The sequence below is a fragment of the Cupressus sempervirens genome, chromosome 2 (assembly GCF_028749045.1).
Source record: "Cupressus sempervirens isolate cs-2001-9-10 chromosome 2, ASM2874904v1, whole genome shotgun sequence".
Classification (NCBI taxonomy): Eukaryota; Viridiplantae; Streptophyta; class Pinopsida; order Cupressales; family Cupressaceae; genus Cupressus; species Cupressus sempervirens.
The window spans coordinates 417,051,166-417,069,237 of NC_143119.1; the positions used below are offsets into that span (position 1 = coordinate 417,051,166).

General features: G+C 35.4%; 1 protein-coding gene across 6 annotated transcripts in view; it reads right to left on the bottom strand.

Annotated features, from left to right (window-relative positions):
- Positions 1-18,072, bottom strand: part of LOC149572873 (protein EMSY-LIKE 1-like) — a 287,381-nt gene that overhangs the window by 28,737 nt on the left and 240,572 nt on the right. For 4 of the 6 annotated variants that reach the window (XM_089812007.1, XM_089812006.1, XM_089812004.1 and 1 more), the window contains exons 6-7: positions 5,664-5,723; positions 5,473-5,580 (exon numbers count right to left, since the gene is read on the bottom strand). In XM_089812007.1, coding sequence (XP_089668133.1) covers positions 5,473-5,580; positions 5,664-5,723 — 168 coding nt within the window. The remainder of the gene's footprint in view (positions 1-5,472; positions 5,581-5,663; positions 5,724-18,072) is intronic. The other 2 variants (XM_089812008.1, XM_089812005.1) reach the window with 1 other exon arrangement.

Here is an 18,072-nt window from a genome sequence, read left to right on the forward strand (position 1 = left end):
TAGTAGGAAAGTTAATGCTTTGAGGGAGAGTATAGAAAGACTTAAACTGCATCAAAAAAGGTTGGAGGCAAGATTGTTGGATATAGGGATGGTAGATAGGGCAGAAAGGTACATGGTTTCCATTTTTAACAAACCATCACCCAAGATGCAAGGAAAAAGGTTTGAGTTTCCCCTAGAAGGTATTCATGATGTAGATGCACCTATGTTTAGTACGACACCCACTAGTCCTATCCGTAAGCTTGATGATGGGCTTTCCACATAAAGATATGTGGACGTGTTAGTGACATTGGTGGACAAAAACACTAAGCTTCAATAAGTTGAGGATTCTAGAGTTGTTGCTATAGATAATGTAGATGTTATTTAGGTAGTTGCTACCATTGACCATTCAAAATCTCTTCAGGATGGGATTATTATTGGAGACTATGCAAAGAGTGTGAGCACTAATTTCTATGATAGTTGTCACAGTGATGATCTAGTGTAGGACGCAATGGCTTACTTTGATGAGACCGATGCATTTATGGAGTCACCCAGTTGTGATGTTAGTGATTTGGGTGTTACGATGGAGTCAATAGAGGTTATTTTAGGCTCTGGCATTATGGATTCACAGCATGACACTGAGTCATGTATGCAGGGTCAAAGGACAACAATGGATGTTCAGTCAGGAATTGTGGATATAGATAGGATGGATACCTATGATGATTCATTTAAGGATGCTAGGAGCTGTTGCTGGTCTGATATTCCTTTCCAAATGTAGGTAATGAGTTCGAGGAGTTTTTGGATGGGTCCCAGGATCGATCTTTATAGGGACTTACTATTAAGGGGGAACTTGAGACATGTGAGGAGTTCAATTCTGCAAGGGCTTCCACTTCTTTGGATAAGGAGTTCCCAGAGGTACCGAGTAGTTGTATCTTGATTATTGAGACATTGTTAGGGAAAGAGAAGGAGGTGGTTGAGCTCACCGATGAGCTTGAGGTGACTGTGGTCTCTCTTCAATATACTCAGTTGACTCTCTAGGAGTCATAGTCACAGTTGGATGAGGTGATCATGGAGTTCGAGCATGTTCGGTAAACATCACCCACAGATCCATTTCAACTTTAGATGGTGGTGGTTGGTGAGTTTACTTCTACGGGTAGGGAGGATGGATGTGATGATGAGGTAGTTACATTCTTCTAGGATCCGAGTGCAGAAGTCACAGAGGAGATGAGGGCATTAGTGGAGGATTCCAGAGTGATTGTTGTTGTGCTAGGTTCTCCATTGGTTGGCATGGAAGCAGTGGACTCTTCAGATTGTGCATTAGTTTTTGAAACTACTCCCTCACCTTCACAAGACTTGGTCAAAATATCACTTGATGTGGGAATGTGCTCTCATGAAGATTTGTTTCCTTTTGTCGGGAGCAAAATTGTTGTTTCATCTGATACAACTAATAGCATTGGATAGTTGGCAGTGCCATGTTTTCAAAGGGATTAGTTATGGCTCGCATGGGAGTAGGTTGGCACTTCCTCATATAATTTATACTACATAGAGCCTTTCATGGAGTATCTATTGGAGAGTGCAGATTTGCAAGATCAACCATACTAGGAGATTGAGAGTGCTCTTATCCAGGGTTTTCATGGTATTTGATGGTTATTGGGAAAGATTGTAGAGACCTTGGCTACAATGTTTCCCCACAGGGACTTCATGGTTCGGTTTGGTTCTGATGAGACTAACAAAGTTCAAAGCTTTTTACCGACAATACACACTAATGAGTTCTTATCATGTCACTTTTGATCCATTAGTAGAGGATTTGGTTTCACATTGGTGTGGGTTGGCTTTAGTTTTATACCATCCAATATTGGATGGGTTAGCACCGTTTCTTACACATGGGATCAATAGCTGCAAGTTAGATCACTTGCAGTATCAACACATCTAGGACAATTTAGCAGAGGTTGGAGTTGGTGGTAATGTTTCAATTACCTATGGCTGTTACCATCTTCTCAATGTAGTTGGGTGCAAGTATTAGTTAGATGGGGACTCGAGTGTTACCAAAGTTGGTGTTTTAGTTGGGTTGAGTTTTGATGAGTTGTTGCCTCCATTAGTGCCTTCATCCATTTTTCAAATGATTTGGTTATTGATATCTATTATTTGGGTGCTGGTGCTATAGGAGTCAGTTATGTTTGACAAAGATATCGCATATTTTCACCCTTGGGATCTAGGTGGACTACGGTATACATTTTTTCTTTGGAGTTTCTTGGGGACAAGCAATCTTAGGAAAGGAGAGTCCCCATTTTTAGCAAATTCTTGCAGTTGGCTCAGTCAGTTCATCATCACAACCCTTGTGAGATGAGAATGGAGATTTGAGGGTCTCAGTTGTGGAGTTATTAGGCTTTCGAGTAGCCTATAGTTAGTTTTGACTCTGTTTTGAGGGACTTACTATTCATCAATGTAATACAGGGACTCGCATCCCCTTCCAAACCTCAAAGTACCCATCCCCAAGACATCCTTGCACTATTTACTTGAGTACCAAAGTATCCCCACCTTCGCCATTCTACAACCATTCTGGCGCTAGGATGGGCACTTGAGTTTCTATTTGAATTTTGATTTTTGAATGTTACTATTGGGAATGTAATATGTTACTATGTTGAATGTTCAATGATTCTAGTTCATGTTGCAATTTTGCTATGCTCAAGTATCTTAATTTGGTATGTTCTACTAAAACATCATTTCATAATTAGCATTTCAAGTTCTGTATGTACATTGTATACTATACAACACCCCTTCATGCCCTGTTCTCCCCTTGCTGTTGTCCCATGGCCATCCCCCTACCATCTCTAAAATGAGGCTCATTTTTCCCACATCTCAGGAACTCGGCCTGGCATCCCATTGTCCCGACGTACCCCAGTATTGGTGTTACACTACTATTTATAGTAAGTCAATAGTTGGTTTTGATGAGCTCAGTTGAGTTAAAGGAGTTGAGTGATGCTCTTGGATTTTATTTCTGACTTCTAGTTTGAGCTAAAAGAATCTTGGAGGGAGCATCTCTATTAAGTCACCCTGTCAGATTCATTCATCATTTTTCTTCATCAAGATTCCTCTTGTGTTGTCAGATTTTGATTTTGATGCTTCTTTAATCATTTTTGCAAGATAGGTGAACTGTAATTTTTCAGCTAAATATGCTGAGGTTGTTATTTTTGCTTGTATTGTATGTTGGTCACCTTAGTGTCATAGTTTGTTGGAACTACGCTGAAAGGTTTTAAAACTTGGGGACAAGAAACAATGACCTCAAGTGTTAGAATATCATGATATGATTGAAAATATTCTTTTTGGGAGCAAAAAGAAATTAATAAAATATATTATATGCTGAAGTTAAAGCAAAATATTTTTTAAGTGAAAGGTGTGTAGTTGAAGCTAGCTTGCACAATGGGGATTATAACTAGGGCTCCCATTATGAGAATCTATCATCCATCATCCAATTGTCTAATTTTCTTTTGTTGCTTGGTTGAGAGGTTTTCTGATTTGTGAATTCAATTCCCTTGGTGAGGTAATAGGGTTTTAAGGTTGAGGTATACTCCATTGCTGAAGTATAGTGGAGTCTTGAATTTGGGAACACTCAGAATTTCAATGTGGCTTCTCCTACAGTTTTTACTGTACCTGAGAAGTCAATCATTGGGTGGCAAATCTGGAGTTATTGTTAATTTCTTTATCCAGTTCTTGAGGGGCTCGATCTGTTGGAGAGATTGATTTTGCACTACACATACCTGCATTGCTGGCTGGGAGAGTTTGTTTTGGTGTATGGGTGAGCTGCTGTCATTTTACTAGGCAGCGTTTGGCATTTCCATTGGCTGCCATTACTGTTTTATAGCAGCAATTTATTCCTTAGATAGGCTGCAATCACTATGAAGGTACCTACAATCTGTAATTACAGGCCTATGTTTGGTATTTCTACCTGCTGCGAATTCATACAGAAGCTGCATTAGCATTTGATGGCAATCACCTTGTATTCTGAAATCCCATTGGTCTCTGAGAAAGGCCACTTACAATCATAGTAGCCTGCATTTTAATGGTGGAGATAAATTTGTATTACTAGGTTCTTGTCATTAATTAAATCTTTGTTGCTGAATATTGTTTGGTTAGTGCATATTGAGGAATTTGAAGTTGATGAATGCAAATTCTCTTGCAATTTATTTGCAAGTTTGTCTTAGCAGTGCATTTCAATTTTTATATACATATTTTATTAAAGCACAAAAAACCATATAAACTCAAAACACAAAAAATTGAAAACAAACACAAAGCACCAAAAAATTATCTTTGCTTACCAACATTACAGCAAAGACAGTTAAGGGTCATTAAAAGAAATGGGGTACAATTTCAGGAAGCCAGGGAGAAGTATCCAATGACATAGCTAAACTTTTCTTCTCTTGCTTTGCATGTGTCTGCGTGTCACTGTGTGTACATGCAAAACAGGAATATTTTTCAAGGCTCTGGTTACATAGATTTGATTCAAAAGAGATGTGGTTGGCTATCCTTCATGAGATGTTCATGGAAATATTACATAAATGCAATGGTAAAAAGTGACAGGATCTACATAATAATGAAATTAAAACTTCATAACAAAGAACCATGATCCTTCAATAAAATGAAATGAAAAGACAGATGACTGCATATGACAATGGGATACCTAATAAGGACTCATTTTGTATTCACTTGATATCAAACTATATTGCAATACAGTATACTTATAGTCCAGAATAATACAAATACAAACCTTTATCACTCAATAAACATAGGTAGTAGTTGACACTAGAAGGTGAGAAACTTGTCAACACAGATATTTGTTCTATGTCAACATATAATGACAAAGAAATGAGTTAAACTTACCAAATCAAGTAAACTTTGAATTTCAAAAGGTTTTCCGTAGCTTCCTCTCCTTGACATATGGCCAAGGGCTCTACAACAAGGTATAATTGTTTATCACTTCTTACCATAGATTTAAAGTCTCACGTTTTTTTTTTTAAATGAATAAATGTTCAAAGCACTATTTTTAAACAGATCAGCAACAAAAGTGGACATCATTATACCAACACAACAAACTGATATCAGTATTAGTGATAAGACTACATAACTTATCCCATTTTGTTTATTGAAAAACTACAATATATTATTAGGCATATATTTTAGTTCATTATTTTAAGAGTTTTTCCAGATCAAAACAAACTACTGAATTTTGAACTTTTCTTCCCATCAAATGGTGACCCGTTAATATTGTTAATCTGATTATTTTCAGTCACTCAATGAGAAGAACCGGTTTTTAGGAACTAAAATTGCAAGATTAAATGGACATGATATCAAGAAATTTAAATGATAGTCATCTATGTAACGTCTGCTTAGTAACAGTTGCTCATTTAAGGGCAGCTGAATAAATTTGAGAAGACATCCATGCCAATCAATTGAAACATGCAAGGAATAAAATTACTTAATAATAAATATGATACATACCATTTCCATCAACTGACTAGTTTCGTAGAGATATATACCATCTTGTGAAACCATATGTTTGTGATTATCTTCTTTAGGGTTTTCCCATAGAACATCTTCAGGCAAAAGCTGTAAAGAGATGCGATTAAGAAGTCACATAAATTATAAGTTTAGTGAATGGAATGATTGGATAGATAGAATAATCATAGTACCTCATTCAGATCCAACCACTCATACAATTTCTCTTCCACATGCAAGAGTTCATGTGCCCCCTAGTAAATAATAGGTCATAATTAAATTCAAGGATGAAATTGGATATTTTTAGAAATGATTAGCGAACTCCTTAGACATTAACTGAATAAAAGAAAATTTGAAAATTCAGAGCATTTCTTTAATATGTGATTATAATTTTATTGAAAAATGACACCATTATACAAATAAATATGTTTTGGTGATAGGAAAACTTATAACACAAATTCTCACCCTAGGGATGGAAAAGGCAACTCAATAGAGCACAAAGAGAGTTTGGTTATAGAAATATTTATTGGAAAGTTATAACAAGGTAAACTTTGCATAAGGATATTCTACTACGTCTAGACAAAGAAACAAAACGTAGCTATGTGCACTGAAGTGAGAAGCTCTTTGTAGAGAGCAAGGCCATGGTCATTTAGATGGGCTGCACCAACATTTTGGCTCCGCCCTACTCAGCATGCTTGTTTCCACTAGGCTGAGAGTTTGAGTCTAATCTTCAGAAAGCTGTGTATCTTAGTAGCACTAGATATAATTAGCTGCATATCCCTTAGGGTTTTCAACTTATGTAATTGTTTATGTGACATCTGAAACCTGCATTTGGCTTCTCATTGGAGAGTATTTTGCTTTGAAGCTGCAGATAGTTTTGTTGAAGAAGCTAAGTAAGCTCCATATGATGCTTCATGATGTCTTAAGGGATGACATACACAGAAATCTTGAGGCAAGCCATGGAGGGCATGCTAATGTCACATGTGCAGAACATGGCACAAAGAAGATTAGTCCTTGTCTCCAATCATTATAGTTTAGGTGACTTGCTAGTAACTTAGTAGCAACATACTTTGTGTGAATAATGGGACTTAATCACTTTGAATAATTGCTTACTTATTGCTAGGTTCTCTAGTCCATTAGGCCTTTGATATATTTTCAACTATTTTGTGAAGACCTAGATACACATGCATCACCTTTAATAATTTTTAGTAGGATAGAAAGTATTTTTCTTTTCTATATTTCTATGAGAATTTGAGCTCCAAACCCTATATATGTGTCTATGAAGTATGAAGACCTCTAAAATTGATATCTCTCATGGAAAAGTTTTGGAGATGATCTAAGACCTAAGAAAATTGCTAAGTATGCATCAAACTATGGAAAGCTTATGCAAAGAAAATGCTAGAACCCTAATGAGAGTGTGATAGAAAGGTCATGTAAGCTTATTGTCCACATAAATATCATCTTTTCATCAATTACTGTCCATTCAGCTTTAAATTTTAAAGAATTCTATGTTGACACTCATTTTTGTACAGTGACACTAAACACTATCTAGATTTAATGAAGTACAAAAAGTGTATTTAATATTAATATGATCACAAATCTTGTCAATTACGATCTAGAGATTCATGTATATTCCTATATAGTTAAGATTAGACCTGATCATATGACATCCTCCTTAAATTAATTGAATATGAAATAATGGTAGATATAATTAGATAAGGGTAAAGGAATGGGTGGCAGTTAATTATACCTTGAAACCACAATGAAATCAAACATTCTTCATTAAAAATCAAACATTCTTCACTAAAACATGAGTATGCATAAATAATGAATAAACCCATTGCTATTGGCATGAAGATGTATAGCATTAGATGTGATGGAAATGGAAAAGTTGTGATGAAGGATGTTAAGAAACTAGTGAACAAGAGAAGCATTAAGTGTAGACAAAGTAAGGAGCACTTATGCAATGACCCATTTTGGTTTGTTCAACATTCTCTATGATGTCAACTTCTAGTTGATGAAGTTGACATCACTTAGAAGAGTAGATTGGCCTATCACTGACACTTGTAGGTCAATAAGGTTGAATAGAGGGTCCCTTTAAGGGATGAAGCTTCTTCCATGGTCAGAATTTTGCAAGATTGGTGTTCGTTTGAGGCCTCTTGGACTCCATATGTAGTAATTTCTATTTATAGTAAGTTTTGAGATGCTTAGAGAGGGATCCTTTCTATTTTTTGAAATAGGGGATGGTCGTATGCAACTTTATCATGTCAACTCCCAGTCTACATGAAATTCAAAAGTTGAGTAATAATGGAGATATTAAAGTTTATTTGGCCTAACTAAACAATAATTGTTAAGAGCTTATATATTATTAAGTTATTATGATTTTTATATCATTACTTAAACTGAGGGTCATGGCATCATCAGTTGGGGTCACATTGAGCATTAATTTTAATTAACCATCAATGCACCAACTATAGAGAAAAGACATTAAAATGCTTAATGATTATTCATTTCTGGTGTAAAGTCATCCAAGCTGCTCTTTGAAGAGCTTCGACTTCTCTTTGTATGAGAGTTATCTATTAAAGAGGTTGTAGAAGTCACTTTTGGCTTTGATTGAAAATTCTACTCTCAAGAATTGGAGTTTGTGAGAGACAAAGGGTTTTTGCAGTCCTTCAAGCTTATCGGCATTCAAAAGTGTTGCATCATCTTTGTAAAAGGAGTTAAATGTGTAAAATATTTGCCTAATATTGCTAATTTGGTTGGCTTCATTCATGACTCATCATTGTGTTGATTGGAGGGGTTATTCATAAATGATATTGATAACTTGAAGGAATATTTTTCATAGCAAGCTGAGGGCATTGAATTTAGGAGTTATTGGCTGCTCATGGTAATTCAAATCATTGTTTTTTGCTGGTTATTCATATATTCTAACCTCTCTTCTGTACATGATTCAATTTTGTTGAAGTAGGCACTCAAAAAATCAGTAATTTTTTTTAAGAAGGACGCGTAGATGAACCACAATGATTGATACCACCAGTTTGGGGATTTGTTGCTGATAGGAGATACAAGCTTCTGAATGTTTTCTTTTTCTGCCAGCAAGTGTCTCAGGTAATTTCTACAATGAAAAAATGGGTGCGCTTTCTAATGTAAAATATTTTAGTGTTATGTATTGATGAAAAAGTAATACAAATAGTCTTCTATGCCCAAAGTACTGCTGTGTTCATTTCCAGAAATTTTATTTCAGCATATGTATATTTTTTATGTAATTCCATCTCAAAACAATAAAACATCAGAAACAGTCTAGCAGTTAGAGCCATGAAGGGTTCTTACTTGGTGTCAGAGCAGTTTCCTACCATCCATAGTGTTTAAAATCAGATTGTAAATGCAACCAAGTGACAGGGAAAGAAGGTATTATCAGAGATAATACAAGAAACATTGGCAACCATCATAGGTATTGGAAGAGGAGATAGTGGCAAGGTTAACTAATACTCATCAAGAGTCATCTACAGATACTGAACAGGGTAAAGGTATGGGTGAGAGAAGGGAAAATAGTCCACCACAAGATGTAAACCAAGAGGTGAGAGAAACCATGTGAGGGTTACAAGAGGGACAACAATGTGTAGCTGATACAGTGCAGCAACTCACCACTGCTATTCAGAATTTTTCTAATCTTAGAAAGAGGCATTGTGATCAAAAGGACAATAGGAGTGCAGTTGGGATTCCTAGGGCACAAAGAACACCTAATTGCATTGTTGATCGTGTTAAAGTTTGTAGCTGCGATAGAGATCTTTATCTCTAGAAATCTGGACGTTATTACCGTTATTGTCATATTCAGCTGAAAAGGACACTTAAGTTTAATTTGTAATATTAAATGTAAATGACATGATTCATTCACATGCATTGAGGCATGAATATTCAAAGAGTCATAATTAATTATAGGAGTTATGAGAATCTCAAGAGACTTTCGGTTATACTATGAAGAGTCTCTTCTATTGTTATATATTCTCATCAAGCAAAGGATATTGTACACTTGAACTTTTATTATCAATACAGATATATTTGCGTTGTGTGGCTGGGTTTTTCCCTTCATTCTCAAAGGATTTTCCCAAGACATTTCTGGTGTCTTCGTTTCAATTTTCTCTCTTTATTTTTTGCTGGTTATCTTCATTGATTTCTTGGTTCTAGTTTTAACATGGTATCAGAGCCTAGTTGGATAACAACATTTAAGGAAGTATCTCTTCTCTAGTTCATGTATCTATTGTGATTTCTTATTTTAAATGTTGAAATTTGGCAGTATCAAGATTAATTTACAGGTATTCTCTTATGGTCTTTTGTGAGTTGCTTCTTTCATACTTCTCTTTTTGCTGAGTTGATATGATATGGCTCCGAGTGTGTTGAGGTGGCTCGTTTTTGAAAGATGACATGATAACAATTGGATGTTGTTGATTACATTGTTTACCCTTGTCTCCACATACGCTTAGGTGAAATCTCTCTAGATTCTTGAGAATCTATTTAAGACAAGCAGAAGAAAAATTTAATCTTCTTGATGGCATATTTGTAACATGAATCTTCAGTCCTTGCATTGGTTCAATAATTTAATTGATTTCTTTATAAAGTTTGTTAATATGGTTTTAAAAAAAAAAACTGAGATCGATATTTTTTTTTTATTATAGGAGGAAAAGTACTGAAATTTGATCAGGTATCCATTGAGCAGCAATTTATTTAGACTCCCCGCTCTATTATCTCCTCTCAATCGACGCGTGAGTTGGCAGGTGAAATCAATGTTTGCGGTGGATATTCCTTCTGCGTATTCTTGATTTTGACATAATGGAGGGACTACAGTGGTCATCATAAATGGAAGCTCTGAAAAGCAATTCAGTCTATTACCTTTGTGCACTCAAACTCATGGCAGTATAAGGCAAATTTTGGGGCAAAATCATTCATGAACAACGTGGTGCTCAAAAGCTTCATGGATTCGGTGAAGAATACTTCAATCATCTGATACCATGATATATGTCTTTCTGAAAGCCAGTGCCCATGCCACTTTACAAAAGCCATCGAAAACAATCCAAATTGTGGGCGTTGACTTTGCGTGCTTAGAACATCTGATTCATCTCCATCAATAGCCAGATTTAGAACTCTCGACATACATATCTATAGCCTCTTGCTTGGTGTTTTTGGCAACCAAAGTGGTGTAGTGGGCAGTTTCCGATATTTCCATCTACCAAAAATATGTAAAATCAAAGGAGGATAGGAAGCCAATACGATTAGGGAAAAAGGCAATAATAACATTGGACAAATCATAACCGAACCAGACAAGCCGATTAAATCTGAAATCATCGAGGAGTAATTGTTTTCCCATCTCAACCCACAACAAGCCATGAGTGTCAACTTCACTCAGCAAACAACAAACCGTGAATCTCAACCTCCTTCAACCAACAAATAGTGTTTGCTATAAGACGGCATATCTTCTGCAAATCTGAAGGATCGGGACATTGGCAATCCAGTCAAGATATACAAATAACTACAAGTAGCGTAGAAAGAATAAGGATAGACAAGAATCAACGATAAAAAACACCATAGTTCAATCTGACCCTTCATCTCCACTCCATGGTGGCATACGAATCTGCAACTATACACTAGACACAACACTGTTAATTCTGTAGAGACAACAAACTATGGATGAGCGGAGTGTTAGAGACATTATTAGTAGAAAGACACCAAAGAAAAAATCTCAGTTATCTTTTAGCGATCAGACAAAACTATGGAAGGTTTCTAATAAGAATCATCTTACCCAAAAGAAAAGGAGATTCCACAAGCTACAAATCTGATTCTCTGCATTATGAACATGCTAGAATATTATATTTGGTGGGAGTAGTTATATCTATGAAGTTGGTACTTGAGTTTGGTATTATCTTCTCTATGATGTTGTCGGCCTGATAGAGTTTTGAAATCTGATTACTCACACCAGCCTGTATACAGATGAATATATATATATATATATATATATATATATATAGGATCATATTATATATTTCTTGGGGTGGATTTCTATCAAGTCTATCATAAAGACTACTCATTTCAAGTCAGAATAGTAATCTCCTTGTTTAGTGAAGACAGTAAGAGTTTGATTTAAGGTCTCTAGGAAATTAATGCTTCAGAATGATAACAACTTACATTTGGCAAGTGTTTAACAAAATGCCCATGTTACACATATAAATATGGTGTTGTAATCAGTGTCAGAATTGCTTAAGATTCATACAGTTGAAAAGCAAGGATACAATTCTAAAGAATCAAGGTGATCTTTTCAATGAAGTATGGAGAATATTCATCCCAAGCTAAAAAGGAAAGGACAATAAAATGTTATTAGTCAAATTTTGAAGAATAACAGCAAAGAAAAGGGCAATCAGGAATGGGGACATTACAGTGGTATCAGAGCATGATCTTGCCATCCTGTAGGATGAATCTTAAATAATGATCAGTATATGAGAACACAATTTTTCATAAAGGCATGTTTAAGAAGAATGACAAAAGATACGTAAAGTCAACGAACAAGAAGAAGAATATAGAATAGCTTTGAATAGGTAGACCAGACAATAAGTGATAATAAGGGGAACAAATTATTTTAGAAGGCAAATATAGGAAGCCAAAAGCTTAAAGCAATGGAAAGCATTAGTGACATGGCTGCAGATGATCATCATTGAGATTAACAAGTTCATATAATCAAGAGACGTCATCCATTGAGAACACATAAAGATTGAATACTTTATTCAAACTCTAACAGACGGAGGTATAATCCATATCAAAGTTGCCTGAATAACATCTTGGAAACAGTGACATATCTACTCAGATATATCATCTATTATGGATCAAGCAAGTTATAGGCAATAGTAGATATCAGATCAGATCAGAATTTGGTTATGAGTAACTAAGTAAAAGACTCCTCAATTGTATCAAACTAGAAATAAAGATTAAAGCAAGGACATTCTAAATTGAATGACATAATTCCTAGTATGGAATTAAGGCAAAGAGCCAACCTCTCTGAAGGACTTCACAAGATATTTTGTAACTGAATATTCTTAAGGAAGTGAGGCAGGGGATAAAATATTCTTTGAAGGACAATGTATACTGTTAAGGAAAATCATATGCATATATAAGGATGGATACACCAAAAGTGGGTATCCATAAGGCCTAGGATAAGAAAGAAGTCTCTCCTAGGAAGGATGGATACATCAAGATTGATTATCCATAAGGTCTTAAAGAAAAGTATTTTGAGAAGATGGTGCTTAGTGGAGAGTTGTTCTATTAATTAGAGCCCTAGGAAGCACTCCCCTAGGAGCTAAGCATCTGATCACAACTTCTCCTTAAGAAGGGTTTAAATTGGGAACTAGGACCTTATATTTATAGACTTAGAAGATTAAATAATATTTTTTATTGAAGTACTAATACATGATGTAGGTTTATCTGCCAAGGAGCTAGGGACAACAATCTAAACCTGGAGTGTATGGTTCAAAATATCATGAAGAAATATGTTTTGTGAAACAACTGCTTAACCTTAATTTGTAGGAAGGAATCTACCAAAGCTCTTAAACATGTGTATGCTTCGTGTTTGCATCATGTCTTCATGCATTAATGTGTCTACATCGTGTCTGCATCGTGTCTTCATACACTAATGTATATATATTTTGTGCATGCATTCTATTTTCATATACCTTAGTATATTTTTCTTAGTGTGTGCCAAGAATTAGGGATATTCTCAATAAGTGCCAAAAGTAAGGACATTCTTAAGGAGTATTGAGCATCCTTAGCTAGTGTTAAGATTAAAGAACATTCTATCAAGAATTGGATCAAGGGCATTCTCAGTGAGTGTTGAAGTTAGGAGGCCATTCTAATGAATGTCGTCATTCTTAGAAAGGAATTAAGACAACACATCTCTAAAGGTTTATTCATCCAAAAAGAAAGCAAGACTTAGCAAGACAAGAACCACAAACGCTATAGTACATCAAAGATTGTTCGATTGGATACACCATTATACCATAGGTTCTACATTGCTTGAGGACAAGCAATTTGAGGAAGGGTGGACTGTCATGTCCCCATATTTATAAGGTTTAATAATAAATTAGAAATGTAGTAAAAAAAAAAAATATAATATGTATTGATTGATATAATCATATGGTTATAATGTGATTAATATGATCAATACCATAATAAGAAAACAAGAATAAATTATTATATATTATATAATATATATAATATATGTTATAATTTAGTATTATAAATAAAATAATAGTTAACTAAAACATATAATATGAGCAATTATAATCTACAACTTAACTAAATAGTTGATAGACAACTATCATACGTATACAATAACATATTAAATAAGAAATCACATATATTTGATCTATTCTAAAGTCTAAATATAATATACATATCAGAGTATGATGATATGAAAATTAAATAATAACAAATGCATATTTAAATAAACTACAAGGCACCACCTAGGAAAGAGTCGTGACTCTTCCCAGTCACACAAACAAATATATGAGAAGCAGGAGGATCATTGCAAGGAAAGGAAAAAAAAGGGGGAGTCAAAAATTGAAGGAAGATAGGAAGCCAATACAATTAGGGTAGAAGGCAATAATAACATTGGACAAATCAGAACCGAACCGGACAAGCTGATTAAATCTGAAATCAGCAAGGAGGAGTAATTGTTTTCCCATCTCAACCCACAACAAGCCATGAGTGTCAACTTCACTCAGCAAACAACAAACCATGAATCTCAACCTCCTTCAACCAACAACTAGTGTTTTCTACAAGATGGCATATCTTCTGCAAATCTGAAGGATCAAGACATCAGCAATCCAGTCAAGATATATAGATAACTACAAGTAGCGTAGAAAGAATAAGGATAGACAAGAATCAGTGATCAAAAACACCATAGTTCAATCTGACTCTTCATCTCCACTCCACGGTGGCATACAAATCTACAACTATACACCTGACACAATACTATTAATTCTGTAGAGACAACAAACTATGGATGAGGGGAGTGTTAGAGACATTATTAGTAGAAAGACATCAAGGAAAAATTCTTAGTTATCTTTCAGCGATCAGACAGAACTATGGAAGGTTTCTAATAATAATCATCTTACCCAAAAGAAAAAGAGATTCCACACGCTACAAATCTGATTCTCTTCATTATAACCGTGCTGGAATATTATATTTGGTGGGAGTAGTTATATCTATGAAGTTGGTACTTGAGTTTGGTATTATCTTCTCTATGATGTTGTCGGCCTGATAGAGTTTTGAAATCTGATTACTCACACCAGCCTGTATACAAATGAATATATATATATATATATATATATAGGATCATATTATATATTTCTTGGGATGGATTTCTATTAAGTCAATCATAAAGATTACTCATTTCGAGTCAAATTAGCAATCTCCTTGTTTAGTGAAGACAGTAAGAGTTTGATTTAAGGTCTCTAAGAAATTAATGCTTTGGAATGATAACAACTTACAAGTGTTTAACAAAATGCCCATGTTACAAATATAAATATGATGTTGTAATTAGTGTCAGAATTACTTAAGATTCATATGGTTGAAAAGCAAGGATTCAATTCTAAAGAATCAAGGTGATCTTTTCAATGAAGTATGGAGAATATCCATCCCAAGCTAAAAAGGAAAGGACAATAAAATGTTATTAGTCAAATTTTGAAGAATAATAGCAAAGAAAAGGGCGATCAGGAATGGGGACATTACAATATGGTAATGCCTCCTTGATGGTCGGTAACGCTAGAGTTGCCAGCTTTATTCAAAGAAAAATTATGGTCTTTAGTTTTATTTTGGTGGATTATTGGGTCTTGTCGGCTCTTGAAAATATTTGCTCTTGTAGTTGAATTGGGACCCACAGATTCTTGGTTACACTCCTCTTGCACATCAAAAAAAATTTTGATCTAAAAAGACAAACATGAGAGAAATCAATATTGGTAGAATATGCTATTGTTTGGTATATTTGGCTGATTGATCTTTCATCTCTTGTAGTTATAGTTGCAACAAGAAAGTGTTGATGAGAGTTTTGTATCACTTACATAACATATTAGTAATTGAATATTTGATACGGAGTATCAAACATACAATTCCTCTCTTGAAAAGTTATTGCTCATGGGATATGAGAATAACTCCAATGTTCCTTACACTTGTGGATACTCGCTTAGTTTTATCAATGTGATTCGATGGTAATCACGTAGGCGGCCTTACGTTGTTCATTCAAAGATGACTTGGACTTTGGTGGAATGATAGCGATGGTGATGGGTTTGTGAAAGCTACATGATGTTGATGGAAAGTGATGGTGGTGGAGGGTGAATGGTTCTTTCGACTGGTGTTTTACTAACTTTCTTCTCCTTAGTTGTAAGTCCTAAATTACTTGCTATCCTACTCTTACTCTTATGGATGGAAGACTAGCAAATGGACTGGGATCGAACCTAATGAAAGCTAACCAGCAGCCTCACTTCCACAGGTGCAATGATTCAAAGGAATAATAAACTAGTTTGCCACGCAAGGCTTCCCAACAAGCCGCTAGGATGCTAGTGGTCTAGTAGTGATCCCTATCAAACACTTACTAATGCTACCATGCAACTATCCATCTACTTTACTCTTGCTTAAACAACTTGAAATGAAACCAACTTTAACAACTTGAAAAGAAATCTAACTATGTGGAAGTAGAAACCGTGCAATAACACCCAATGTTCTTAATCACCATGCAAGTCACAACAATGAAAAAGAGAGCGATTTTGGTATTATCTTAGCAACAATTTCTTGGACCCTTTACAAATGAGAGCAAATGGCCTTATATAGGGGCCAGAAATACAACGGACGGTGGAGATCAAAACAAGATCAACAATCCAAATTGGTTCCTAGAAACCCTAATTAGGGTTGCCACCCTATCGGCCAATGAGAAGACGCCACCTCGTCAAAGGACCAATAAAAAAAGTGCAAAGAGTGGAAACCAATGAGAAGGCACCAAAATAGTGGCCAATCAGAAATAGACATGTGTCCTATTCTAGAAGAAAGAGAAATTGCCACTTGGGCTTACATCAAATGATCTTCTAATATAAATCTCCCTTTTTCTTTCATTCTTTTAGCTAAGGCAATGAACTTAGCTAGCCTTTCATTGACTTCCTCCATGGGAGGACGTGTATACTTCGCCCTGAGTTCCATTGATTTCACCACGCTGCCTGCTACTTGTAGTATCTTTTCATGATCCTTCTCTTACTCTTTTGCGAATCCAATAAAAGCATTGAGGGAGGAAAGGGTGATCAAATGCTTCTTTTTGATAGCAACCTTTTCTAGCTCCTCCAATCTCGATCCAAGTCCTGTCTCATTGATATCCTCTTCTCTAATGTCTTCAAAATCAAGCGCCACCCCAATGTCGCTCATCATGGTTGATATGAAAGTGTCAACGCTTGGGCTAGGATATGCAACTGCCTTCTGTATCTTCTTTGCCAAGGGGAATTGTCCTTCCTTCAGTCTGTCCTTCACTCGTATCATGTCTACTGTACCGATATTGGTGTCGGTTATTTGCTTCATTTTCAAGAAGAAAGTTGTTTTGGGCATCATATCCTCTTTGTTTTTCTTAGTGTTTGTCCGCTTGAGATTTTTACTTGCACTAACATCCTCCAACTCGTCGCCCTATTATGGGATGGTAGAGTGGTGGACCAAAAGGCTAGCAGAACCAAGGGAAGCAATCCTTAGACTAGAATGAAAGAAGGATGTCAGCTTAAGGACCCCTTTCAACTCTAAATGATTAAAATTCACCTTAACCAATAGCCGGATAGTGACTTTTCGAATTTAGGATTAGACCTTGAGAATTTCAAATCCACTTGCAAATCAGAAATTTATCATGTAATTCACCTTCAAATAAAATCACCCAACCTAGGGCAAAAATCATAGCTCCTTGAAAAAGTCAGAATTTGCAAAAAAAAATTGCCAACACCATAAAAAATCTGCCTTCCCACCAAAAATCGCCCAAGACAAGGGCCAAATCTGCCCTTAAGAAAATTGCCAATGGAAGAGAAATCTGCCCTTAAGACCAAAATCGCCAAAAATCGAGAAAAAACTGCCTTGCAAGGAAAATCGCCCAACACCAAAGAGTTGCTCCAAGAAGAAAATTCGCCCAACAACAGTGAAATTTGCCCTCAAATAAAAATCGCCCAAAAGCAAGGAGGAGAAGATGAGAAGTGAGGAAAGAAGAGGAAGGAGTTTCCTCTTATAGCCAACTCCACCAACCCTCCCTAGCTGGCCGACTTGGACCTTGGGAGAAAGAAAAACAAATAATTAATGCAAAATTATGGCCCACAATTAAATACTTAACCAAAATTTATTTTGACATGATGAAAATTAACTTTTTAAATTGCCATTTGGACTAAAATTGCAAAAAGAAAATAAATAATGCCTTAGAGGGGTTAAATATTTCCATTTAATAAAGATTTAGTAATTAACACGTCATTAAAATTGGATTTTGGCTAGCCAAAAGCCATTTTTCAATATTAAATTACTAATTTCATTAAAGACTAAAAAGTTTTCAAGGCAATT